The following is a 27446-nucleotide window of genomic DNA, read 5'->3' on the forward strand; positions in this document are numbered from 1 at the left end:
TGTATTACGTTTGCAGAGGCACACGTTTTATAAAGCTGAGAGGGTAAATGATAACAACACAACAACTGTCATGCCGTACCTTTTCTCAAGGGAGGAGTTAATGCTCTGATTGCTGATCATTTTAATGCTTCCCAGTGCTGCCAGCACTCATGCAGCCCCAGACAGCACCTCTGCCACCACACACACACTTATCTCGCAAAGTGACCAGAAATGTTACAGATTTTGACAATTTGAGTCGCCAATATCTAGTTAAGTGCTTTGATGTCCTTTGATCAGGAAGACGACAATGTATGATATGCTGCATGCTGTTATGCCTCATGGAACCTGAGGAAAAAAAGGGCGCGGGGATGATGCTCTGCTTTACAGAGCCACAGTATATGTTGGAATTCATCTTTCCCCTCAGCGAGCTGTGCTCCCCAGTGTCGGCAGCACTCGTGCAGCCCCAGAGAATGACATTCCCACCACATGCTTGACTATTGGCAAGACACACTTATCTCACAAAGAAAGTCTTTTTTTTTCTTGCTATTGACAATTTAAGTCGCAAAGTGTGTTTGACGTGCAACTAGTTTGACTCCCCTATCAGGAAGACAATGCATGATATGCTGCATGCTGTTATGCCTCATGGAACTCGGGAAGAACACGGGTGAGGGTCTGCTTTACAGTGCCACAGTATATGTTGGAATTCATCTTTGCCCTCAACAAATTGCACCTTACCAGTGTCGACAGCACTCATGCAGCTCTTGACACCGTGCTTAACTATAGGCAAGACACACTTATCTCACAGAATGACTGGAAAAAGTCACTAGGTTTTTTTTGTCATTGACAGTTTCAGTGGCTCAGATCTAGTAAAGTTTGTTCCTCATGTGGTTACTTTGATGTCCATGTCAGGAAGACAGTGCATGATATGCTGCATGCTGTTATGCCTCATTAAACTCAAGAAGAACAGGGGAGGGGGGTGATGCTCTGCTGCACATTGTCACAGTACATGTTGGAATTAATCTTTCCTCTCGACAAACCTCAGCTCCCCAGTGCGTCCAGCACTCGTGCAGCCACATTACACAATTATCTCGCTATTCAGCTATTGAGACAATAATGGCTATGTGTTCACTCGTTTTCAGTAGATAGTAAAGATATACTGCTGTACAGGCTGTACACTGACTACTCTAAAGTACAGTTTACTTCCTGTAGAATTGCAGAATAGACATACTGCAATAAACACTGCCATGCAGCCCAGTTTTGCAAGGAAGAGGATTTTGCTCGGCTTCAAATGTCACAGTACATGTTAGAATTCATGTCACCCTCAATGAACCGTGGCTCCCCACGGCCGACAGCACTTGTGCAGCTATAACTAGCAGCACCATGCTTGACTTGTTTTGCCAGCTATTTAGACAATAATGTTGTGTTAAAGGATCCCACCTGCTCTCGAACAAAGTTTGTTTACTGGAAATGTGACGAGTGCAGATTTTTTGGTAACTAATAAGAGACTAATGCTTTTCTTTTTGCGGTAAATGACAGCCACCACCCCCCAAGAAACAAAACTACCAGCCCCCTGCAGCACTTGAGAGAGAAAACCACTGGTTGCACAGAATTGCGTCTCACAAGTGTCATCTGGTTCTTATCGTGGTGTGCGCTCCCCACAGCTAATGGGAGCGAGGTGCACATCAGCAACGTGCACTTTGAGGACACCGGTGCTTACACCTGCATCGCCAAAAACGAGGCGGGCGTGGATGAGGACATCTCTTCGCTGTTTGTGGAAGACTCGGCACGCAAAACCTGTGAGTAGGAGTAAAATCGTGAGTTTGCGGTGCTTGAAGGTGCTGGTCCTTGCTTTTGTGTGCAGCAATGAGAAAGCCTCTGCAAGGGCAGTAAATGTCATGGTGGTACTTTCCTCCAGTGGGCAAGTGCTTTATTCATCATTATGCTACAAGATGAACAAAACACATTATGACTTTCAGTGACGATTCATGCATCTATTGATTTAGAGGCCAGCCAACCTAGCTGGGATCAAAGTTCAGTTCCTCGCAACAACTTTGCAACAAATCTTCAAACGTCTAGGGGATTTTTAATGTCTATTGAGTTGAGAATGATATTCCATCTAAGATGTTTGCAGTCGCTTTCTGTCTTCACTTTCTTCAAAGTGTTTGGCCTTACTTTCTCAGCCTGAGAGCATGGACTGTATTGATTGTGAGTGATATTCAGCGCAAGATGCTTTAGGCAGTGCGGTGAAGGCAGACATTGGGAACCGCTTTTATATACAGCTTAATATATATCTACGCTAGTAAAAATGTCTCACTTTTTCATCAGACATTTTTTACCGTCTCTATACGTCGCAAGAAAGTACGACCACACTGAAGGAGAAAAGTTACTTTAAGAGGGGAAAAGACTATCAAAAAAGGAATATTAGAGCGTATTGTTGCATTTCTCATATAGTTGTGTGTGTTTAAATCCATTTTAAATACAAATAAACTTATTTTGCCGGAAGTTAGCTCAGCTCAGCAGTTATTTTTCTTTGAGCTGCTGCGCCATAATTAAAAAAAAAAAATGTAGTAATTACTTAAAATTATAACATTTTTAAATTGTTTTAATTTTGTTATCAGAGAATTGTGCTTTATTTGTCAACTTTTTGGGGAGTGTTTGCCCTTTCCTGATTTTGTATTATTTTTGCATGTTTGTCACACTTAAATGTTTCAGATGATCAGACTAATGTAAATTTTAGTCAATGACAACACCACTGAACAAAAAATGCAACTTTTAAATGAAACTTTTTATTATTAAGGGAGAAAAAAAATCTGAACCTACATGGCCCTGTGTGAAAAAGTGATTGCCCCCTAAACCTAATAAGTGGTTGGCCCCCCCTTAGCAGCAACAACTGCAATCAAGCGTTTGTGATAACTTGCAATGAGTCTCTTACAGCGCTGGGGAGGAATTTTGGCCCACTCATCTTTGCAGAATTGTTGTAATTCAGCCACATTGGAGGGTTTTCCAGCATGAAGCACCTTTTTAAGCAGGACTTGGACTAGGCCACTCCAAAGTTTTCATTTTGTTTTTCTTCAGCCATTCAGAGGTGGACTTGCTGGTGTGTTTTTGATCATTGTCCTGCTGCACAACCCAAGCTGGGTCGCAAACAGATGACCCGACATTCTCCTTCAGGATTTTTTGGTAGACAGCAGAATTCATGGTTCCATTTATCACAGCAGGTCTTCCTTCTGCTTCTCGTCAGTGTATTTTCCCAAAGGTTTTGGGGATCATCAAGATGTTTTCTGGCAAAATTGAGACGAGCCTTAATGTTCTTTTTGTTCAGTTGTGGTTTTGGTCTTGGAACTCTTCCATGCAGGCCGTTTTTGCCCAGTGTCTTTCTTATGGTGGAGTCATGAACACTGACCTGAACTGAGGCAAGTGAGGCCTGCAGTTCTTTGGATGTTGTTGTGGGGTCTTTTGTGACCTCTTGGATGAGTCGTCGCTGCACTCTTGGGGTCATTTTGGTTGGCCGGCCACTCCTGGGAAGCCTCACCACTGTTCCATGTTTTTGCCATTTGTGGATAATGGAACAGTTCAGTTAAGTGTTCAGTTGTGTTGTCACTGACTAATATTTAAATAAAGTGTGACAAACATGCAAAAAATAAGAAATCAGGAAGGGAGCAAACACCTTTTCACACCACTGTATGTGGTCTTTTGTAATGCAAAATAACGATTCAGAACATTCACTGTTCAGTTTGGTTCAATACTTTAGTGTCACAGTTTGACATTTTTCAATAGAAAAAAAAGACATTTTCATGCCTTTTATAACTTGTCTTGTTGAAATTACCAACATTGGTTTAAACTTAAAAATACAGTTTTTAATTTAAAAGTATTTGGTACAGTATAGCTGTCTCATAGAACCATATAAAACTAAAACATTTATACAGTAAAATCAAAATAAATAGTGACAATTAAATTAAACATGGTGATAAAGATAATTACACATAAACATCAATAATTCTGTTCATACATAAACTCCGAAGTAGTCATTATTTCCACAGCTCATGCACACATCCAGTTATAAAATAAAGGAAAACACCTACCGAAATGACAGTACAGCCGAAGTCAAGGCAACACATGAAAAACTTACGCCAAAAGATTTTTTTCATTTCATCATAAAATAATAGCAACAATAACAAGTAAGGGTAGAAATATACATTTCCGTAATGGAGTTCAGGACAGACACGGCACAATTGACCTTTTTAAGGTTTTGCATGGACCTGGACCGTACAAACGCAATGAGGACTTTTATTGTATGTACATGTGTGTTATTTTATCAGATAGCTGGATAATGCTGAAAAATGCTGTTTTGCATGCGGTTAGAGACTACTTCCGAACAAAACGGTGTATTCCATTACTGAAAGCACTTTTAAACGGTCTAAATCAGGGGTGTCAAACTCGTGTTATGGAAGGCCGAGACACTGCAGGTTTTCTCTTCAACCAGTTTCTCCAGCAGGTGATTTAATTGATGAGCTCCTTCCCTCAAATTGAAGGAGGTGTTGATCATTAAAATCACCTGTTTTAGTGACCGGCTGGAAAGAAAACCTGCAGTGTCTCGGCCCTCCATGGCACGAGTTTGACACCCCTGGTCTTAATTGTCAGGTGTGGCGGATGCCACTGGCAAGGGGCGAATCCCAATGCAGAGAGGCAAGTCAAAAATGTACAAAAAGGTATTTAATAAACAAAGGGTGTCCCAGGAGGGAAAAGTACAACACAAATCTGAATACTTAACAAAAAGGTAGTAAACAGAAAACGCTGTCAGGAAAGGGTTGACAGGATAACAACAAGCACAATGTAACCAAAAGCACTGCATGCAAACTTGGACAAGAAGCTAATACTAACAACTAGTAGAACACTATACTGGGTGTATCTAGTAGCAAATGGGTACAGAGCCAGAAAGTAGGAGAAGGAGATAGGAGCCGGACTAAGCGCTAACAGGTAGCAAGGAGTACAATCTGGCAACCAGTCTCTGCTGCCGCTAAGTATATGAAGGCCTCAGGTGGAATTGCCTGCAGGTGTGTACAGGAGTCTCCGCCTACACCGGCTGGGGTTGCACTGCAGACAAAAACATACAGGCGGCAGCAGAGCGACAAACACCATTGTAACATAAATCCCAGCAACCCTGCTCGATTTTGGACAACGCACCTCTGAGACTTGCTTAAAACGGCTGAACAATACTGTAATATGGGACCTTTCATCAATAACGTTTCCATTCTGTTGTCGTGATTGTGCAGGTGTGTTTACCCCCTATTGAGTGTGTCGCTACGCGTTGTAATTCAGTGTTAAATGCCAGCAGTTATTTGGTAAAAATACGTCAATATGTCAACACAACATTATTCCTCGAGACAAGTAACTGCTTTGAAAATGTGAGTTTCGAAGGCACACACTCACACACACACTAATTAACTGTGACCTTTTAAGAAATGTCAGAAGTGGTGTTTGGGGATGGAATAGCGTAATCAGCAGCAGCATGAGGGTAATTAAGCTTCCCAAACCACACATACGGTCACGTCACACATCCTCCGTGCTGCATGTACAACTCCTTCCTTCCACCCCAGCATCACAGCTCACACCCCAGGAGGCCAGAAGTCACTGCTTTAAAAACTAGGACAGCATTAAACTCACACTTGGTGATATTTTGCAGTCATTAGTTCAAAGCGAGGCCGCTCTGCTGCAAGTTTAGATGTTACTATCTCTGACACACTGCAGACAAAGCTGCTTTCATTCTCAGCAGCCAGGTAGGCCTGAACAAAGTGCAGACTAGCTGAACATGACACCGTGGGCTCACCTCTGAAGGTCAGCGCCTGTTCTTATTTACAAGAGCGGTACTGTCAAATTCCATGCAATAAATTGTGTTTGGGAATGCCGGAGCCATCACGGTTTTAAGAGCTCTTCAACGGTCTTGTCACCAGCAGGCAGGGAAGCATCCATCTCTGACTGTCACCAAAATCTGCCCTTCACAATGTGAACAGCTTCTGTTCTGTGTGCTACTCTGCAATTTAATAGCGACGACCCAATATCGGTCTAAAATCAGCAAAAAAGTGTGTGTAGAACAATATTGTTATTGATATTGATATTAATATTGATTGCAATGACAACGATATCAATATTAGTATCAATAGCAATATTAATATTGATGATATAGTTATTGAAAAGAAATTGGTATTGACATCAATCAATATCGAGCTTGATATTGATATCAGTTATTGCACTGATATAAAAAAAAAACAGTCGGTCTGTATATAAAATCTTAGCTACCTGGATAGAGCCCAAATGCACGCGCATCGACTTGGGGTGTCCCGGTCTGATATTAACATTGATATTTATATCAGCTGTTGGTCTGATATCGACAAAAATGAGTATCATATTATACTGGCTTGCACTTAAATCTCCAATATTTATATTGATCTCAGATCGAGCTAATGTGCACGTCTACTAAGGGTGTCCCGATCCAACATTGATATCGATCAATATTATTATTTGTATTAATTTGGGCTATTGGTCAGATATCAGCAAAAAAACACAATCTGACTATACTGTTGATGCAGACGTCCCATACAACCTTGCTTTGGTCCCATGGCGGGTTATTTAGTTGTCACACTCAATAAAAAATGCATGGACAGTGAGTCAGCAATGCATAAAATGCTCTATTTTGACAGTCGATTCCGTGGAATGATACAGTACAGGAAAAATGGGCTAGCTTGTAACGTGTTATTGATTATGTATTACAAGCAAGTGTGATTTTTGAGCTGTTATTTTCAAGTAAAGTTGACAAAATGAGTCCTATTGAAACATTGTTACGACGATTTCCCTCCTAAGTAATACTTATGTTCTTATTTATATGGGCTGTTGGTCTAATATCGGCAAAAAACAAGTATCGTATATGTTGGCCTGCATTTAAAATCTATTATATCAATATTGATATTGATATTGTTACTAATATTGGCGATAACAATATCAATAGTGATATCAATATTGTTGATGTAGATAGTGACCAATATTAATATCAAAATCAGTATCGATATTGATCAATATTGGTCCTGATATTGACATCGGCAATTCGACATTATCGACATTAGTCCGATATCAGCAAAAAAAAAAAAAGCCCAGATAGAGCCCACGATCACGCACGTCTACTAAGGGTGTCCCGATGTGATATTGATATTCATTAATTCATTGATTAAGAAATAGTTGATAATTATATCGGCTATTGGTCTGATATCAGCAAAAAAAATCCTGAGTATCGCACTATATTTGCCTGCACCTAAAATCTCCAATATCAATGTTGATCTCAGACAAATAACCGGCATCAATATTATAAAAAAGTCTAATTAAATCGGCCTGCATCTAAAATCTTCAATATCAGCACTCCGATACAAGCAAGCCATTCCAGACTGCTGTCCAGCACTTCTATCCCGCAGCACCCGGATATAGACCACGTACATGTGCGTCTACTAGGGGTGCCTCGATCTGATATTAATATTGATATTTATATCGTCTATTGGTTTGATATCAGCAAAACATGAGTATCGGATTACATCGGCCTGCACCTAAAATCTCAGACCAGTAGCCGATGTAAATGTCGATATTAATGTTGATGATATTTATATAGACCAGTGTTGATATGGAAATCAGTATCAACATTAATAAATATTGATCTCTATGTTGATATGAGCTATTGGTCTAATATTTCCCCCCAAAAAAGTATCAGATAATATCGGCCTGCATCTAAAATCTTCAATATCAGCACTCTGATACAAGCAGTCCGTTCCAGACTCAGCTCCACACTTCTATTGAGCAATGCCCGGATAGAGCCCACCAGATCACAACAGTGCATGCTAACGTGCTAGCAGGAGCGATGTCGAAGTCTACTAAAAAGTGCCCACTTAAGTTCACGTCGACCGAAAGGATCATTTCTAAGAAAAATGAGTCCGTTTATGTCGACGTGTTGTATTGTGTTGTTAACTTCATCAATATCGTTAAGCAGCTTGAAACAACAGCGGCAATATGAATACTGCCTGGTTACACAACATTGACGCACCCACATGGTGACTTCCTGTTCAATGCAAAATTAAAGCGCTGCAGTATTAACCTGAATTCCAAAGCAGCAACTAACAAAATGAACCCATTTCATTTTTTTTCTAGATTGTTAGCCACAAAGAAAGATTAGACAAGACGTACAACAAAATTACCACATCATCTCTGTTAGATAAGAGAATAAAATATCATATGAAAATCTAAAAGAATGTAAATAAAAAATACATTAGAACCTCGGTTTTAGTTATTCATCCTTTCCAAAAGGTTCAACAAAACCCGAAATGTACAAAAACCAGAGGAAATAATGTAAATCTCATTTGTGATCAAAAATATAAAAAAAAATACATTGTAATAGTTTGACATGGCGGTGGAAGTTATTGTTGATGCAGACAACCTTTCTTTGGTCCCATGGCGGGTTATTTTGCTGTTGCGTTCAATAAAAAATGCACGGACTGTGAGTCAGCAACACATAAGGTGCTTTGTTTGGGCACTCGATTCTGACACAGTACAGGAGAAGTGGACTAGTGTGTAACATGTTATTGATTATTTATTAAAAGCAAGTGTGATTTTTAATGATTTGGTTATTTCCAAGTAAAGTTGACAAGATGAGTCCAACTGGAACATTATTACAACGGTTTCTCTCGTAAGTAATAAGTACTTATGTTCTTGGTATACAGTGTGTAATCAGGGAAATCACAAAGACAAGGCCCGGAAGCTATTTGCATCTTCCAGCTCATTTTTGTTTGCCCAAGGCATATTGAAAAAAGCAAAAAAAAAGATTGACGGCTTGCATGAGAGCATTGCAAGCACTCAAGGATGATGATGATGATTCAAGTGTTGTGTCCATTCTGATTTTCAAGAATAATTTAAATAAAATTGCAAATTAAAAAATGTTTTAAATAATTGTAATTGACTTTAATTGACTATTTTTTTTAAAATCACATTATCTCAGAATAAATATGTCTCCTATTTTTAATTAGGATTTTTGATTTTTATTTTATTATTATTTTTTATTATGATTTTTTTTTACTATTATAGTTGACTTTGCCTAAAAAAAAAAACGATAAAAAATCACCCAAAAATGTATTTGCCTATATAATATTTACAGTATATAATATTTGAATAATTGAGAAATGCATTACAATTTTTGATTAAAAAAACGTATTGGTCTCTCTTGTGCATGTTGTCTACTATATTTAACTGCTTATCTTATCTTGACCTACATTGGCTTGGTTTTAGCGTGTTTTAGAAAGCCGATCAAATCAAAGTGGCCTCCACATCCTTTTGTTTTTCTGTGTGAGTAAATATAGAAGCGTAGCGCTCATCCAAACATCAGAACATTCCTGCGTTGGATCTCAGTGTGGTCTCACGACTCCACTAAATCCTCCTCATCAAACTTTATGACTCACAGTAAAGGTCTATTAGATAATAAATGACCTCAGCAGGAACACGCAGTCTTCAGAGGAACACTGGTGGGCTGAAAAGTTGGGCATTGCACAGCAAAAAATATCTTTGCTGCTCTTTACTGCTGCATCTCATTGTGTGCAACAAAGAAGAGGAAATGTGAAGATGGCTTTTAATCAGTTTTCTATTGGCCCGGTTCTGTGGTGAAGGTCGATAGTCGCACTTCTTTTGAGACAAATCATCAGGAAGTAACGGGATTGTTGGTGTTCTGCAGTCAAATCACACATTTCAGTCTCTCACCGCAGCTTTTGTTTGGACACACACTATTTTATTTTTTAGCTTGCCTGGCTGGTTGGTTCAAACGCTCCCCAGAAACGGTCTCGGATGTTTCCCTCCAGGGACCAATTCTTCTCAGCGCTGTTTTCCTTTCACACGCGTAAATCCAAGTGTGCCTGTTGCTCGTATTTTGAAGCAAGCGCTGCCAGCTACATTGTGCAGTTGGTCAAAGACAAGCTGTGTGTTCTGTGAAGGGCGGATACACGACTAGAGAAGTGAAACTGACACATCACCTTCAAGCAGGTGTTGCAGGTGACTGAGTCTGCATCTTTTCAGATGAAGCACGACCACACTTTCCTGCATTTCAATGAGAGCAGAGCTCTTCATTCTGTTGTAGCTCTTTGGTGGGGTCTAACCGCGTGACTCGCAATTCCCTGCCAAAACGCTAGGGGCGGGTTTTCCTGGGAGTCGTGTTGACTACATTGTGTTTGTTTTTATACATTGAGGTCCATTTTGTGTTGAGCTTTTGCATAACGCAAACATATTTTCCAGTCTCATGTTGATAGGTGTATTAAAAACTTTAAAATGATCTTTCAGTGGTAGACTTATTATATTAAAGATAGAAACTTCTTTCTATCTGCGATTAATTACAGGTTAACTATTGACAGCATGTGATTTATCTCGATTAAATATTGTCATTGATTGACAGCCCTAATATGGATATAATATGAACATATTACAGAAATGTCCGTCAACCCTTTGCGGTTAAAATTTCGCAGCTTCACTCTATTACGGTTTTAAAAAAAGAAATCATGCTGTTTCGTGGTTCAAAATGTCTAAAAAAAAATAAGCATATTGAAGCAAATTTTGTCAAGATCTGTGGAGCTGTCGAGTGTGTGACTTCCCCGATATGCAGAGACAGACGGTGGTGGTGGAAAATAAAAATACTTGAATAAATCAGGTGCAGGAAAACCAACACAAAGCGGCATACACATACACGAAGACTCGGCAGTAGCAACAGGTCAAGGAACCGTCTAGGTGACAGCACAGGTGAAGTACACAAAGGCAATGAACCAGCGCCGTACCTGCGACGACGCTGGGCTTTTCAACTCCACTAATTGAGATCGAGAACAGCTGTGCATAACACCACTGGGGTAAGGCGGCTGCAGCCTCCCCCCAGCAGGAAGTGCAGCACTCCAAAATAAGAGAGCAGGACAGGACGTGATCACTCTTGTCCTGTGGAACATGACAAATTTGAGGTATATTTTGCCTAAATTAAGCATTTTTGAGCATAGAAATGGCTGATTTAACTAAAATACAAACATAAGGCATTCAGAAGATGCATTCAAACGATGATGTGTAATATTCTACACTGGTCGCTAGGTGTCAGTAATGTTACTGTAATGTTCAGTGAGACACACAAGCACCAGACTTGCTTGCCGGAACAACAGGCTTTTATTGCAGGTTTGAATGATCTCACAGCAGGCAAACTAATCCCTAATAAAAACATTGGTTACTTTTGCTGCAGTAAGCCACGCCAAAGTAAAACTCAACTCTGAACCCCAACATCACTTCCTGTCCACCCGACACTCAGCTCCCCTTGGGAACACATTTATAGCAACACACAATCATGCCTTAAATGGATTATTCACTCTTATTATGTATAGTATTTGGGGTAATAGGAGTGTAAAGGTGACGATACGGGTGTTATTTCATGTCTAGAGGGCTCTAATAATATTAAAAAACGTATTTAGAAGGTGTTAAACAGGTTTTCTTTGCTCAAACTATGAAAATATTCAATTTATAAATAAGGAATCATGCTAGACGGAATCAGAGCAGTTTTTGTTATGGAGTCTGACAGCTGCAGGAGGGAATGATCTGTGATACCTCTCCTTCACACACTTTGGATGTATCATCCTGTCACTAATGGAGCTCCTGGGTGCAGCAAGTGTGTGAAAAATGTGTAAAATAACGACAGAATAATGCAAATATTAAAAGTATTAAAAATAATATTACCGTAATTGCCTAGGATTGTGCAAAAATAGCTTAAAAGTAAAAAACTCGGAGCGATACAGGACAGGGCAAACAGACGTAATGTAAGGTAATTGGTTACATGTGATTTTGTTCGAAAACCAAGGCAAAATTCTAGACGAAAACCAAATCATGCGAAAACCGGGGTGTACGATAAACAAGGTTTTGTACGGAAAAGTTACGTAAATGTTTTTGAGGCGATGCAGAAGCCGCACCCCCCACATCTGTTGTCCACTGAAAGAACTGGAACAAAGAACTCTTCACACGTAAGTCCAATGGGATGCGCCCTGATGTTGATGTCATTTTTTCAGTAGTGCGTCTCAAACCTGTGACTCTCTGTTCCCGACCCATGTTCGTACATGGTGAACTATACTGCCAGTCTGCTGTCTTTGTTGGCCCAAACAGGAAGCCAGCGAAGCCTCTCCATGTTTGGGTAATCCCTAAAAAGAGGTACTTTCTTTTATTGCAGCCTCACTTTGTATTAGCCAACAGCCAACTACCTCCAGCCTCTTATGGATTCTCTGTCCTGGGCTGCGATGGAGAGTCCCTCAGGCTGCTTGGCCCACCGTCAGTCACAGTGTGTGTGTGTGTGTGTGTGTGTGTGTGTGTGTGTGTGTGTGTTGTTGTGTGTGGACAGAAGCGACTTGTGTAACCTTGCCAACAGGGCCGGCCGAGCGTGACGTCCCCGAGCTTTGGCGTCCAGTGCAAACAGTTATTAGGAGAAGAAAGAGTGAAGCGGGCGGCTACCGCGGCGGGCGCCGCGTTGTGTTGTATGGATGATGAAGTTGATGTATGGGCCCCTCGCACGAGCACTACAGCCGCAGTCTTTCCGCCAAGTGATGAATAACATTAAAATGGTGGCCGCGCAGCAGCTGCAGCAGATCTCATCTCCACGCTTTTCTATTTTCCATTCTTGGCACATCTCAAATAAATGCTATCGTTTCTTTTTGATTTTGGGCTCCGCCACTTTCTCGTCCCCTTTTCCAATCGTTGCTCCTTTTGTGCAACTTTTAATGAGCTCAAAAGGTATGCAAGAGTGCACAAGGAACACTCGACAAAGCACTTTTGGAAAGATTAGGCTATACTGACGGTGCTGTGGCGTGCCGTCTGCTTTTGTCTCCTTCCTGGACTGGGCAAAGGCGGGAGGAACGAGCACGGCGGCGGTGGGGAGATTAACATCGGCGTGAATTGGCCTGCAGATTGGTTTGTGGGCTGAAAATGAAAGATGGAGCAACGCATGAACAATGAGGAGGGAAGGTCGCCATTAAGGAGGACGCGATGTGATATTTGCATGGAAACGAACTTCATATAATGCCGTTGCAATCTCCTCCTCGCCAATTTTGGAGCTTCTCCAGGAGGGCGGGCTGGTGTGGCTTTTTTACTTTGTCCATTAAAAGCACTCAGGGTTCTTATGTGGCATCCATTCCTCTTGGAGTGCCATTAGCCACCTTTAATGAGAAATGTCTGCTTAGAAGAGCCAAAGATGGCTGGGCCGTTAATCCCTCCTAATCACATATCAAAGTCATCTTAGACCAAAAGATGATCTACTTGGGGGTGCCTTGGGTGGAATAATGAATGTCTGCAGCGTCACACCTCATAGGGCGTTTCATTTGTGATATTCGTTTTTAAATTATTACATTTTATTATTTATTTTAGCATGAATTCATTATATTATTTCTAAATATATAGTATTTTATTTATATATATACCTGTATATTTTAATTGTATAAAATTGTATTTTTTGTGCCCTGGGCTCTCCCTAACGTTGGAAAGTGTAACTGACTTGTCTAAACTGCACAGTGGTATATACGTACAAGCGAGTACATATACATGCTAAATGCTAACAGTCTGTCTTGTAACATGTTTATATAACTTTAAACAGCAATTTTGCTAGCATTAATACAAAACCAGGTGTCCTGGCTGGTCCACGAATGTCACCAGTGGACGTTTTTTTGCTACAGAACCGTAAAGCGTAATTAACTTCACAAAACTATACTGCGAAGTGTCTTGCCTGGTCCACAAATGTCAACAATTGAATTTTTTTTACTACAGGACTTCCCTAGTGTTGTAAAATGTAATTAACTTGACTTAACTATACTGTGAAGCTATACTAACTATAGAAGCAAATAAATGTACATGCTAAATGCTAACAATATGTCTTATAACATGGATATACAACTTTAAACAGCAATTTTGCGAGCATTAATACAAACCCAGGTGTCCTGGCTGGTCCGCGAATGTCAACAATGGACTTTTTTTTGCTACAGGACTCCACCTAGAGTTGTTAAATGTCGCAGTATACAGTGGTGTGATGTTTTTCACACTTAAATGTTTCAGATCATCACACAAATGTAAATATTAGTCAATGACAACACAACTGAACACAAATGCACTTTTTAAGGGAGAAAATAAATCTAAAGCTACATGTCCCTGTGTGAAAAGTGATTGCCCCCTAAACCTAATAACTGGTCGGGCCCCCCTGAGCAGCAACAACTGCAATCAAGCGTTTGTGATAACTTGCAATGAGTCTCTTACAGCGCTGTGGAGGAATTTTGGCCCTCTCATCTTTGCAGAATTGTTGTCATTCAGCCACATTGGAGGGTTTTCCAGCATGAAGCACCATTTTAAGGTCATGCCACAGCATCTCAATAGGATTCAGGTCATAACTTTGACTAGGCCACTCCAAAGTCTGTATTGTATTTTTCTTCAGCCATTCAGAGGTGGACTTGCTGGTGTGTTTTGGATCATTGTCCTGCTGCAGAAACCAAGCTGGTTTCAGCTTGAGGTCACCAACAGATGGCCCCATGTTCTCCTCCAGGATTTTTTGGTAGACAGCAGAATTCCATTTATCACAGCAAGTCTTCCAGGTCCTGAAGCAGCAAAACAGCCCCAAACCATCACACTACCCCCTTCATGTTTTACTGTTGGTATGATGTTTTTTTTCTGAAATGCGGGGTTTCTTTTACGCCGGATGTAATGGGACACACACCTTCCAAAGACTTCAACTTCTGTCTCAACAGACCACAGAGTATTTTCCCAAAGGTCTTGGGGATCATCAAGATGTTTTCTGGCAAAATTGAGACGAGCCTTAATGTTCTTTTGGTTCTTGGTAATTTTGGTCTCGGAACTCTGCCATGCAGGCCGTTTTTGTCCACTGTCTTTCTTATAGTGGAGTCATAAACACTGACCTGAACTGAGGCAAGTGTGGCCTGCAGTTCTTTGGATGTTGTTGTGGGGTCTTTTGTGACCTCTTGGATGAGTCATCGCTGCGCTCTTGGGGTCATTGTGGTTGGCCGGCCGCTCCAGGGAAGCTTCACCACTGTTCCATGTTTTCGCAATTTGTGGATAATGGCTCTCACTGTGGTTCGCTGGAGTCCCAAAGCTTTAGAAATGGCTTCATAATATTGCAATCACTTTTTCATACAGGGTCGTCCGTGTAGGTTTGGATTTTTTTTCTCTCGTAATAATAAAAGGTTTCATTTAAGAACTGCATTTTGTGTTCAGTTGTGTTGACAGCAAGCCAAAAAAATAATAAATCAGGAAGGGGGCAAACACTTTTTCACACCACTTTATATACACCTCTGAACAGCAACTTTGCTGGCATTAATACACAACAAGATGTCCTGGCTGATCCACGAATGTCAACAACGGACATTATTGTCCATAAGACAGTATAAGCCTACTACATTGCCAAAAAAAGCAAGCTGTTATTCTAAGCTTCAAAGACAAGTATTGTGGCTGTGAAAAGGATTTCTGCCTTCTAAATACAGGTCATAACATCTAAAAATCCAAAGCATGGACTTTATTCTCCAAGCAGAGGGCTTTCTTATTTGTTGCACTCGATGGCAGTGAGACAATTCCTATAAAACTCCCTGTTCTCTCACAAATGTGACGTTATTGATTGTGGCGTTTTATGTCCAACCCTTTCTTTCCTTCTTTCTCTCCCCGGCAGTGGCCAACATTTTGTGGCGGGAAGAAGGTACGTGCTCCTGCGCCGTTGCTGCATTCATTAAAGCGCCTTAATTGAATTCCTGTAATGGGGTTAGTGAACTGTGACGAGCGGGATTAAATGATTGGATGCTTTGGAAGCAGATAATGTTGCCTTATTTACTTTGCAAACTGCAATATCATGCGCCCTATTTCAACACAGTAAAATAATCTGTTTTTTTCTTTTTTAATTTTGTTTTTGCAGGGCTGGGTATCGTGAACATGTTCTACGTCTTCTACGAGGATGGCATTAAAGTCGTGGAGCCGGTGGCGTGCGAGATCCAGCGCCATATCAAGCCCAGCGAGAAGCTGCTGGCTCTGCAGGTGAGAAACGTACGACTCACTTGCCAGGTGATTCACACGAAGACAGGTTTGAATGTTGGAACTGTACAAGCAAGAACGCTGTTAGATATTTTTTTATACTAGAACTGTACAGCAAAAGAGCTGCTGACCTCTGGGAAAAGGGTTTTATTTGTTTATATATGTACTGGACTGTGTGGCCAACATGCTAACCACTAGGCCACCGTGCGGCTGTTACAGTATACAGTATATAACTATCTGAAGCAATTTCACTAGAAATTGCATGTGAATGCTGAAGCTGAGCTGAAATGTAGAATGAATGTTGAAATATCCAAGAAATGTGTTGAAATCTATTCATCTACAACACTATTTAATGTGTCTGTTTGTTTTCAGCAGACTAAAAATGGCGGAATTTGAAATGCTGGAAAGTAAAAATGGTGAAATGCATAAATTAATTAAGTTGAATGATTACAGCAGGATTGGGGAGCGAACCAGCAACCACCAGGTTGGGGAAGCAACCACTCTCCCACCTGAGCCATGTCACACTGTAGAATGTTACAGTCATGGAAAGTGTCAAATCAACTGACCATCCGTTTTCATTGGGACAATTGTCACAGAAGATGTGAAATTACTAAAGATGTGTGTGTGTGTGTGTGTGTGTGCGTGTGTGTTTTAATAGCTTCTCAGCATTCACACACTGAGTTTTCACCTTTCACACGCCAGGTTCTCTTAATTAGCGCCGGGTCACAATACTTAACATTAACAGCTGTGGGTGTAGGCAACTTCCTGATGTTTTTTTAATGAAGACTCCAAGAGCTGCATTCAAAGTATCATGGGTGGTCAGCATTCAGAAGCTTTATCTACCTCTGCATGCGCTTTCAAATGGTACCACTCACAAACTTGGGAAATAACAGTGTCTCTCCAATTATTGCCTGCTTCCAAATAATGCCCCCCGGTCCTCTTAAGCTGTTGTGCTTTAGTAAATAAACATTTCGTTTATTTACAGTTTACTCATAATGCAACAATACAAAATGTTTAATGGCAAATATGAGGGGTTGTTGGATTTTTGTCAAGGTGCTGAACGCAGATTCCATTTCCATGTGTTGCCTTGATAATGCGTTCTATTTCCATGTGTTGTTGAATGGGCTCGTTTCCCCGCCCCCCGAGAGCCTGCACTGATTGGATGCTTGTCAAACATAAAGCGCTCCACAATGAATGCAAGACAAGGAGCCGTCCTCCGAGAGCGTTAGTACGAGTGTATCAATCAGTGGTGGCTGCTGTGATCACACGCGGGCATCTTGGGTGATAGACATCAGAGACGCGCTGACGTTTCCTCCCGTCTCAAAGCAGCACTGACGTATTTGTTTACCGTAATCACTCAGCCAAGCTATTGTGCTCAACTACCAGGGAGTCTTTTACTGAGATATATGTCCTGCGCTTGTAAACAAAGAACCTTCCGGGATGTCTCTTTATGTTGCTTCCCTCTACAGACAGACTATTTACAAGTTTTTCCTCCCTGCTGAGATTCTTGTATGGATAATTGGATTACTCTTTTTTTGAAGTGTTAGTTTGGTAGCTGGGAAGATCAAATGGGGGATTTTTATGCATATTTCCCAATTCCAAACTGTATAAAGTGTGGAATAAAATGTTTTTTTGTGTAATTCTATAGCAAGGTCTGCACGGTCTATTAGGTATTTCTTTTTTCCTCAAAAAAAAAATAAAATAAATAAAAAACTTCCATGTTCCTGCGTACGAAAAAAGTAGGAGAATGCAAAAGGTGAAATTTGTTGGAATGTGGAAAAGGGTTATGCTTAGTTTCCTGAATGAGTTGAATGTGTTGACATTGTTCATCCATTCATCCATTTTCTATGCCACTTGTCCTCGGGGGTATGTTGGAGCCTATCCCAGCTGACTTTGGGCGAGAGGCGGGTACACCCTAGACTGGTCGCCAGCCAATCACAGGGCACATATAGACAAACAAACATTCACACTCACAGTCATACCTATGGACAATTTAGAGTTGCCAAATAACCTAACAAGAATGTAATGGAATGTGCGAGGAAACCGGAGTACCCGGCGAAAATCCACGCACGCACAAGGAGAACATGCAAACTTACACATAGAGATGCTGGGAATTTTTATCCCGGATGTCCTGAATGAGTTGAATATTTTGATGTTGGAATGGTTTGAATCGGTCAAGAAATGTAAACGCATGAAGAAATCTCAAGTCCAAAGGGAATTTGTGCTACAGAAATTTTGGAATTCTGGGAAAAGTGGGAATTTTATGAATGTGGAATACTACTATTCCAAATGTCGTGAAAGTTTTGATGCTGGAATGGTTTGAATCGGTTGAGATAAGTGGAAGGGGGTTAAAGGGAATTCGTGTTATAGAAAAAGTGGAATTATGGGAAAAGTTGGAGTTTGGAGAATGTGAAAAATTGTTATACCAAATGTCCTGAATGAGTTGAATATTTTGACGTTGGAATGGTTTTAAACAGTGGAGATATGCAGAAGCAGTAAGGATTCTTAAGGTCAAAGGAAATTTGTGTTAACAAAAAAATGGGATTATGGGAAATATAGGACATTTGTGGAATGTAGAACATTTTCATTGGAATGTTCTGAATGAGCTGAATATTTCACTTTGGAATGGTTTGACTTGATAGAGAAATGTCTTGGCATGAATTCTTAACATTAAAAAGATAATTTTTGTTACGGAAAATTTAGAATTACGGGAAAAGTGTGAAATTTTGGAATTTTGATGTCAATGGTTAATTTTTATTACGAAAAATTTGGACTTACAAAAAAAGGGAATTTTCGGAACAGTAGCCCATCAGTCTGGACTGAGCTCTTTGACATTTGAATATTTTGAAAGGGTTAAACTGATGTAAAATTATTAACTATAGTGAATTTCGGTGCAAAACAAGATTCTGTTGTGCACACAGTGTAGTTATGAAAGCAAGAAAGCGGCTAGTGGAAAAATAATATTCCTCAGACTGTGCCGGCATGGTGTGTTTAACACCGATTAAATATTTTAATTCATTCATGAGGACAAATATACTGGTCGGTGTCGGGAGAATTCCTCACGGAGCAAAAACAAACATCTTTGCCGCCTCCTGAGCTACTTTATAGTTTCTATTGTGTTTATGCTACTCCCCCACACACAGTATAAGTACAGTATGCATTGTATGCATTGTACTAACACCTTCACACCCTCAGCTGCATCACACGTTCAATTTCCACCTCATGCCTTGCCACACGACCTCATGGAGAGGTCGTGGGTCACAAACTGTGGTATTAGTAATGTAAATAAAGTGCCCAGAACCTCCAGGCTTTGTTGTGTGGATTATACTACTACTCTACACGGTATACAGTATGTGTGGGTACGGACACGTGGCACGACAGTGACACGGGAACTCTGGTGATAAGACAGTGAAACAGTGGAGATAACCAACCTATATCTTTTGTGTGTTTTCTCTTGCAGGAAGAGGTGTGTCCCGCCTTGGAAGATGACACGGTCCAGAAGTGTGTGTGGTCCTCAGCAGTCAACGTGAAGGACAAATTTATTTACGCAGCTCAGCCGACCTTGGATCGAGTGCTCATAGTGGACATCCAGTCTCAGAAAGCTGTCCAGGTAACTCTCAGGATCCTCACTTCATCTTTGTATCTAACGAAAATGCAACTTTTAATGAAAAACAGCAGGTATGCAGTCACACTCGATACACAAAGGTACGTGTGTATTGATGAAAATAGGACATCGGACTTGGCACACAATTACAAATGATCAGGAAACCAAAATTAACATAGACTCTTTTGGTGGTTTCACTGTGCTTAATTTGTTTCTACACTTGTGTGACAGTCATTGTACTCCCAGGGCATTGAAACCATCACGACTGAATAGTCCAGTGGGAGTGTGACAGTACAGAATGTTTAAAAAATGAGCTGTATCACCTTCGCATTATGTCTTCATCTTGAAAGGTCCCTCGTATTATCGTATTTTTCACCAATTTTAAATGAATGTCGGAGCTGCCAGACTGCTGTACTGGAAGTCCAAAATCTAGCCTTGATGCAGGAATTTCAATTTAAAAGTGTTTTTCTAAGCCCTACTGGGAACATGCCGTTTTGTGTGTCTAGCTTTATCCACGTTGTACTTATACACTGTAACTCTGTCCAAAGTAATAGATGCCATATATCGCAAACAATAACGTAACATTAAGGACGTTACCAACACTAGCATTGTTACACGTGAGCCACTGTGCTAAAGCCCCGGTCACACTGCCCGAACTTTGCTGTCGCGTCCCTGGAGTGGTGAAAAAAATCATCACCGCTCGTAACCGCGCACAAAATGGGAAAAAAAAATAGAAAACACGGGCGTCGTCCTAGCGGTGCACCGCTGAAGCCGCCGTTGCTTTAGTGTTGGTTTAACGGTAGCGAACGTTGGTTTAGCGGTGACGCGAGCGTTGATAGAGCGGCGTTCTGCGCATGCGGGCTGCTGGCATCCTCATTGTTCTGTGGATGGTGTTGAATAAACAAGCCTACTAGTTATTTATGACTTTAATCGCCAGGTCTGCTCGCATGCATCATACAGTACAGCTCCACACTCACACGACTGTTGGTCCCATTCGCAGTCCCACAGTGCCCTCTACTGGTCAACATGTAGCAGTATAAATATAATGTGTCTGCAAACACTACACTCATGAAGTGCTGGAAGGCTCATTCCACATTCCACTTCTGTTAAATGGTGGTGCGCGGTTACGAGTGGTGATGAATTTTTTTCACCGTTCCAGGGACGCTACAGCAAAGTTCGGCCGGTGTGACCTTGGCTTAACATTACGCTCACATTTTAACACCAATGTCATAGTACGTAAGCCTATTAGCTGAAGAAAAACAACATGATCAAACTTACAGCACCCGCATGTGTACCTGACTGACAGACAGTTGACAGAGATGTATTTTAGGATGTGTAGCAAAGCCTGCTTTGGGAAATGCACGTTTGGTGCAGGCTCTAGTGACACATAATACTGTTGGAACATCATTAAAGTCACTTTTGCACCTTTAAAGTTAATAAACGCTGATGGCTTAGCTGAGTAGCCTTGAAATGGTAACCAAGCAACCCATCACAGAATCCATCACAGTGTTAACGTGGTGGGGGAAGAGGGGTTTGCTTTCCGTGGGAGCATTTGTGTAGGTGACGTTGGCAGCCGCTTAAACTGGCACAGCTCCTGTAAAGTCACAGTTTTTGGGGGGTTTTCCCAACTAAGTGCCTGAGAGTTCAGTTGTCTGTGTCACTGGCTTTTTGGGCGTGTCATCCAGGGCGGCTCCCGTCCTCTGCAGATGGCAGTTTACAGCTCACAGGCCTCACGGGGAGGCGCCGCTAAGCAGCCTGCGCTCCCAAGAAACTGTCACTGGCTCATTATTCAGGTCGCCTGGAGGTTTGGCTTCACCGCATTGTATTAGCAGCCGTTAATTAACCACCTGAACTGCCTGCCTCCAGCTGCGGGAAAACACGTGCACTCTTACTTTCAGTTTCACTTTTAACACTTTGAAGTAGCGATGTGATGACACCAGCAGTGGGAATCAATGAAGCAGTAAAATCTTGCCAGAGCAGGTTCCTCCCGTCCTTGCTTAGCGGCCAGTGCAATGTGATTTAATGGAGCAGGAAACAGCAGAGTGCATGGAATATTGCCATGTGTACATTTGTTTTTCTGTAAATAAAGCTTACTGTTGCGGAAGATGCGCTTTCCCCGGCAGTAATGAGCATTACAAAGTGGTTGAGCAAACTAAAACTAAAAGCTGTATCTGTATCTGTATCTCCACTTTAGACCACACCTTCTCCTCCTCTTCTTCTCCTCTGGCTATAAAAAGCGGCCCTTGTCTTACAACTTTTCGTTTTACAGTATTTTCTGTTATCACATTTTGTTTTACAGTGTTCCACATTACAACCTTTCATTTCACAGTGTTTTATGTTACATTTCATTGTCCGTTTTATGTTACGTTTCGCTTTGTGTTACAACATTTTCTGTTATAATATTTTGTGTTACAATGTTTTGCTTTACAATACTTCGTGTTGCAACATTTCATTTTACAACGCTTTGAGTTACAACATGTCATGTTGCAAAGTGTTGTTACGTTTTGTTTTGCAACATTTCCTGTTAAGTTTCATTTGACAACATTTCATGTTTCAAGGTTTCATTTTACAACGCTTTGCGTTACAACATTTCATGTTGCAAAGTGTTGTTACGTTTTGTTTTGCAACATTTCGTGTTACTTTTCATTTTACAATATTTCATTTTGCAACGTTTCATTTTACAACATTTCATGTTACAACATTTTGTGCTACAGTACGTTTTGCTACAGCGTTTTGCTTTACAACCTTTTGTGTTTACAATGCTTTGTGTTACATTTCATGTTACAGCAATTTGTGTTCCTTTAATTTTACATTTTGTGCTACAACATTTTGTTTTACAACGTTTTGTGTTACGACATTTCATGTTCCATTTCATTTCATTCATTTAATTTTGTTACTGCGTTTTGTGTTACAACGTTTGGTGGTTACGTACGCACTCCCATAAATTATTAGTACTGCTAACTTTGAAGAAATGTTATGAGTAGTCCCCCATGCATCGTACGCCGCTTGCCCATTTGCCGGTCTCTTCCCTAGGCTTGTGATCGACACTTTGTCGAGTTTAGACAGAGGCTCTCCAGAACAGTCCACAGCCGCAAACGTAGCCGCAACACCTGTTTCCTCCAGTGGCTCCATGCTCAGAGATTAGTGTGAATCCACAGCACCACACTCTGGGGTTCTCTCATCCATACGGCATGTAAACAGTACCATTAGCGCTCTGCAGCCAAGACGTGTTTATTAAAAGTCAGATGCGGTCTGTTGGGATTGCAATCATTTTTCGTTCTTTTACTTGCCGTCACCGTCTAAACAAGCCCACTGGATGTGGATGTGATGCTGGATGACTGCACTGCTGTCACACGCTATAGAAAGCAAACTCGAATATACTTTAGAGGAGTCGTAGTTTGCTATCCATTGAAAATAAGCCATTGCTGTCTGAAATAGCTGACAACACAAGTGAGTGCACCGTAAGTGAAGATGTCCAAATTGTGTCTACTGCTGCCTTGATCCTCCTGGAATCCTGGAATCTTCTTCCACTCCTCCATGATATCATTGGTGTAGCATGCTTGTGGAGGTTAGCCACCTTGTTCTTCTGCTTGAGGTTGCCCCTCAAGTGCTCTATTGGGTTCAGGTGTGGAGGAGTCAGCATACTTGGCCACTCCATCACCTTCAGCTTTAGCTTCTTCAGCAATGCAAGCGTCTTGCACTGATCATGATTTGCTTCCCAATGTTGGAATTCATCTTTCCCCTCAATGGACTGCAGCTCCCCCAGCGCTGCCGGCACGCATGCACGATTCAAGACGCAATTATCGTGAGACTCACTTGTGTTGCAAACTGTTGAGACAATCATGGCTGTGTGATACTGTCTGAACAACGAACAAACCTTGTGCATTAAAGTGAACATCCGGTTTGTGTGTCGCCTTATAGACGGTCAGCACTGACCCGTACCCTGTGAAGCTGCACTACGACAAGTCTCGAGACTCGGTGTGGCTCCTCAGCTGGGGGGACAGGCAGAAGAACTTCCCTACGCTGCAGGTTTGTACTTCAGGTAAAACTGTAGAGAAGTATGCCTAGTAGGATGCTACCACCTCTCCCAATCCATCAGGTGATTAATCAGGCCAGTGGAAGAGTCTCCCATCACACCGTCCACACGCAGCCGGTCGGAAGGCGCATCGACCGAGTGGACGACTTCTTCATTCCTTCGTCCAGCCTCATCGACAACCACATCAGGTGCGTGAGTCAACATCGTTCTCCATGGAATGACCTTCAACCCACATATTCTCCAAAAATGCCATCTTAATACTCACCGATTTGGACCTGCGCTCCTTCTACTGAGTGTTTTAAAAGTAGAAAAAGCAGATCGTTTGAGTCACTGAGAACCCTGGAGCGCTGTCCGTGCGCGGATGTTGAGAAGGTGCTGCCGCGTGTCCGTCAAACGGGGGGAGGCAGCGTAATTACGGTGCCAAGCGTCCATGGCGGAGAGTCAAGGCTGATGACCGCCATCAGCCAGGGAGGCAGTCTTAATTTAGCTCGGCCTTATTTTCCAATGCTATGCAGGTTGTGTGCGTGTGCGTGTGCGTGTGCGTGTGCGTGTGCGTGTGCGTGTGTGTGTGTGAGAGAGTGCGAGTGTGCGTGTACTGTTGGAAAAACATTTTCGAACGTGGAGCAGCAAAAGAGAATGAGCAAATCAGACATTGAAACCAGATGCCATTGTGACATTATTAATGTTAGCTTAATGACAAGAATGTTCAATTATTGAATCAATGTTGGCTCAAGCCCACTGAAACTTACATTTTCAACTAATAAAGAAGCAATCTCTGTCCACTTGAAGACACTTCACAGGCTGACACATGAAACATGAGCTAGACCACATCCAGTCATGAAAAAGATGGAGACCCACTCTTCTACTCCTGAATCGCGCTACACAAAAGGGTGCAATTTTGTCAAAACCTGCACCCCTACCGTGTTGCCCGTGCTATTGTTTGTCTGACAAATACACCACATGGTGGCGCTATTACTAAACTCCAAAGTTTGACTCCATAAGTCAGTTTGGCATAAAATGTCCTTACACACCCCCATGCAGTATACAAAAACTGCATTCAACGCTAGATGAAATACCTGAAATGAAGGTCAAAAATACCATGTAATAAGTACTTTTCTTGTTGTTGTTTTCTTCTATATATTATAAGTCAAAAAGTAATTTTCTAATTTGTACCTTGTTTTCAGGGACAGTCAAACCTCAACTTTTGTACACCCTAGTTTTTGTGTGATTCGGTTTTCGTCAAAAATTTTGGCTAAAATCATCCATCCATCCATCCATTTTCTATGCTGCTTCTCCTCATTAGGGTCGCGGGTATGCTGGAGCCTCTCCCAGCTGACTTCGGGTGGGGAGGCGGGGTACACCCTGGACTGGTCGCCAGTCAATTGCAGGGCACATGTACACAAACAAACCCTCACATTCATACCTATGGACAATTTAGAGTCGCCAATTAACCTAACATGCATGTTTTTGGAATGTGGGAGGAACCCGGAGCACCCGGAGAAAACCCACACACAGGGGAGAACATGCAAACTCCACACAGAGAGGCCACTGGAGATTCGAACCCAAATCTTCCCGATCTCCTGACTGTGTTACCAACATGCTAACCACTCGGCCACTGTGCGGCCCCCTCCGTTTTTATACACTCCCTTTTTGTACAATATTGCACATAACAAGCCCGTTTTCCCTTTACTGTATCGTTCTGCGAAAATTGAGTGCCTATGTACCCTATGTGTTACCGACTCACTGTGCATGCATTTTTTATTGAGTGCAACTGCTCAATAGCCTACCATGGGGGCAAAGAAAGTGTGTGGCAACAATTTGAAGGCAAGAAATACCGTAAAGTCCGGTGTATAAGCCGCAACTTTTTTTCTTAAACTTTGAACCCTACGGCTTATACAGCGATGCAGCTAATTTATGACGATGTTCTAATCTTGTGACATCTCTTTTACTTCAGAACTACGACTAATCGTTTAAATACTGCGCCACTTGCGAATCAGTGAGGAAACTGTAGCTCTTTCTTTGGCAGGAGGCAATCACAAGCTTTAACCATGAGCTTGTCAACCCATTGAGGTCATTACTCAGTATAACAGTCTGACTCATGTTGTCATCTTACAAAGAACGCTAAAATCATCACACAGCAACCTCACGCTCGGAAGGTAGCAAGCTAAGAAATATACAAGTACCAATATAAGTGTAAAATAAAAACAACTACAAAAAAACAAAGTATTTTAACAGCTTCCCATCATGCATGTCATCCCAGCAAAGCATTTCATTGGACATGGCTGCCGGGGCACTGCAATAATTCATCAAGTGCCTCTGTCCACCAGAGGCAGCCAGGGGATCCCAGAGCCCAGAGGGAGGCTCCTTTGGCTCTCTCTCCCCCGGAGCTGCCGGGGGAGAGAGAGGCAGCCCCCCCGGCAGCCATGTCCAGTGAAAGGCTTTGCTGGGACGAAATGCATGATGGGAAGCCGATAAAATATTTGTTTTTTTATTTGAAACTCGTATTGGTACTTATTGGTATGTATTGATATCTTTTTCAGCTACCTTTTGAGTGTTAAGTTGCTATGTGATGACTTTAGCGTTCTTTGCATGACTGACTGTTATGTTGACTAATGACCTCCAGCGATTTGAATGGGTTGACAAGCTCGTTGTGAGTTTTCTCACAGCTCATGTGTGGCTCCTATCAAATAAAGAGCAACCTGGTCCTCATGGACTCGTGCGCGCCACAATATGTCATTTTATGACGTGGACATGTGCAGTTTATACTCCGCTGCAGCTTATATATGAACAAATCTGTTTTTCTTTCTAAAAGTAGTGGGTGCAGGTTAAACACCAGTGCATCTTATACACTGGAAATGACAGTATTATTGAATTCAATCTCACTAGGATGTACGGTAGGTCCACATCATCAATAAGTTCCATCCATTTGTCATTTGTCATTATTTTTTGCATGTAAAACTAATTATTCACTATTAAAAAAATGTGTTTTATATATATTTTGGATATCAGCAATGGATTCATTGGATTTACATTATTTCCCGTGGGAAAAATTATTTCATTTGTTAGGTTTCGCAGGACAGGAGCGAGTTCTTCCTGTCCTGCGCCTTTATTTTGGAGAGCTGTACTTCCTGCGTGGTGGCGGAGACAGCCACTTCACGCTTGGTGGCCGGACAGCTGCGGCCAATTGTCATTTGCGGCGGTTAAAAGGCCAGCGCCGTCGTACGTGCGGCGCTGGTTCATTGCCATTACGACTCACGTTCCTCGTCTCCTAGTTAGTGCTGTCACGTGAACTATCCACGACTATCTGGACTATCTGCACCTTTTGTCACAGAGCTTTTCCTCTGTCGCTTTTTGTTTATCCCTGCACCTGTACAATTAAAGACTTTTTTGTTTGCACGCCGAACGCCTCGTCTCTGCACACCGGGGGTCAAGCTTCCTACAGCTCCAGACCAACCAGAACGTAACATTATTTTTCATATGTTTTGTTTTTTGTTTGACTTTTTAAAACTAATTAATGATGAAAACCGAATTTCCAATGTATTTAATCTTGCTGAGAATTCACTTTTTGCAGTGTGCATTGAAAAATCATCTTCCCAGCACATCCTGCACTATTGGTGCTTCACACACACTCCAAAGGCTAAGTGGAGACCAACTCCGCATTTGCATTCATTTTCTGTATGCAGTATATTGACCACCTGTGTATACTTGTATCCATACTTTAGGTAATGACAC

General features: G+C 41.6%; 1 protein-coding gene across 4 annotated transcripts in view; it reads left to right on the forward strand.

Annotated features, from left to right (window-relative positions):
- fstl5 (follistatin-like 5) overlaps positions 1-27446 on the forward strand; it is a 162787-nt gene that overhangs the window by 126819 nt on the left and 8522 nt on the right. For all 4 annotated transcript variants that reach the window (XM_054793025.1, XM_054793022.1, XM_054793023.1 and 1 more), the window contains 6 exons: positions 1641-1775; positions 15719-15745; positions 15959-16077; positions 19535-19684; positions 23600-23707; positions 23778-23902. In XM_054793025.1, coding sequence (XP_054649000.1) covers positions 1641-1775; positions 15719-15745; positions 15959-16077; positions 19535-19684; positions 23600-23707; positions 23778-23902 — 664 coding nt within the window. The remainder of the gene's footprint in view (positions 1-1640; positions 1776-15718; positions 15746-15958; positions 16078-19534; positions 19685-23599; positions 23708-23777; positions 23903-27446) is intronic.

This window comes from Dunckerocampus dactyliophorus, chromosome 11, assembly GCF_027744805.1.
Source record: "Dunckerocampus dactyliophorus isolate RoL2022-P2 chromosome 11, RoL_Ddac_1.1, whole genome shotgun sequence".
In the NCBI taxonomy this organism is placed as follows: Eukaryota; Metazoa; Chordata; class Actinopteri; order Syngnathiformes; family Syngnathidae; genus Dunckerocampus; species Dunckerocampus dactyliophorus.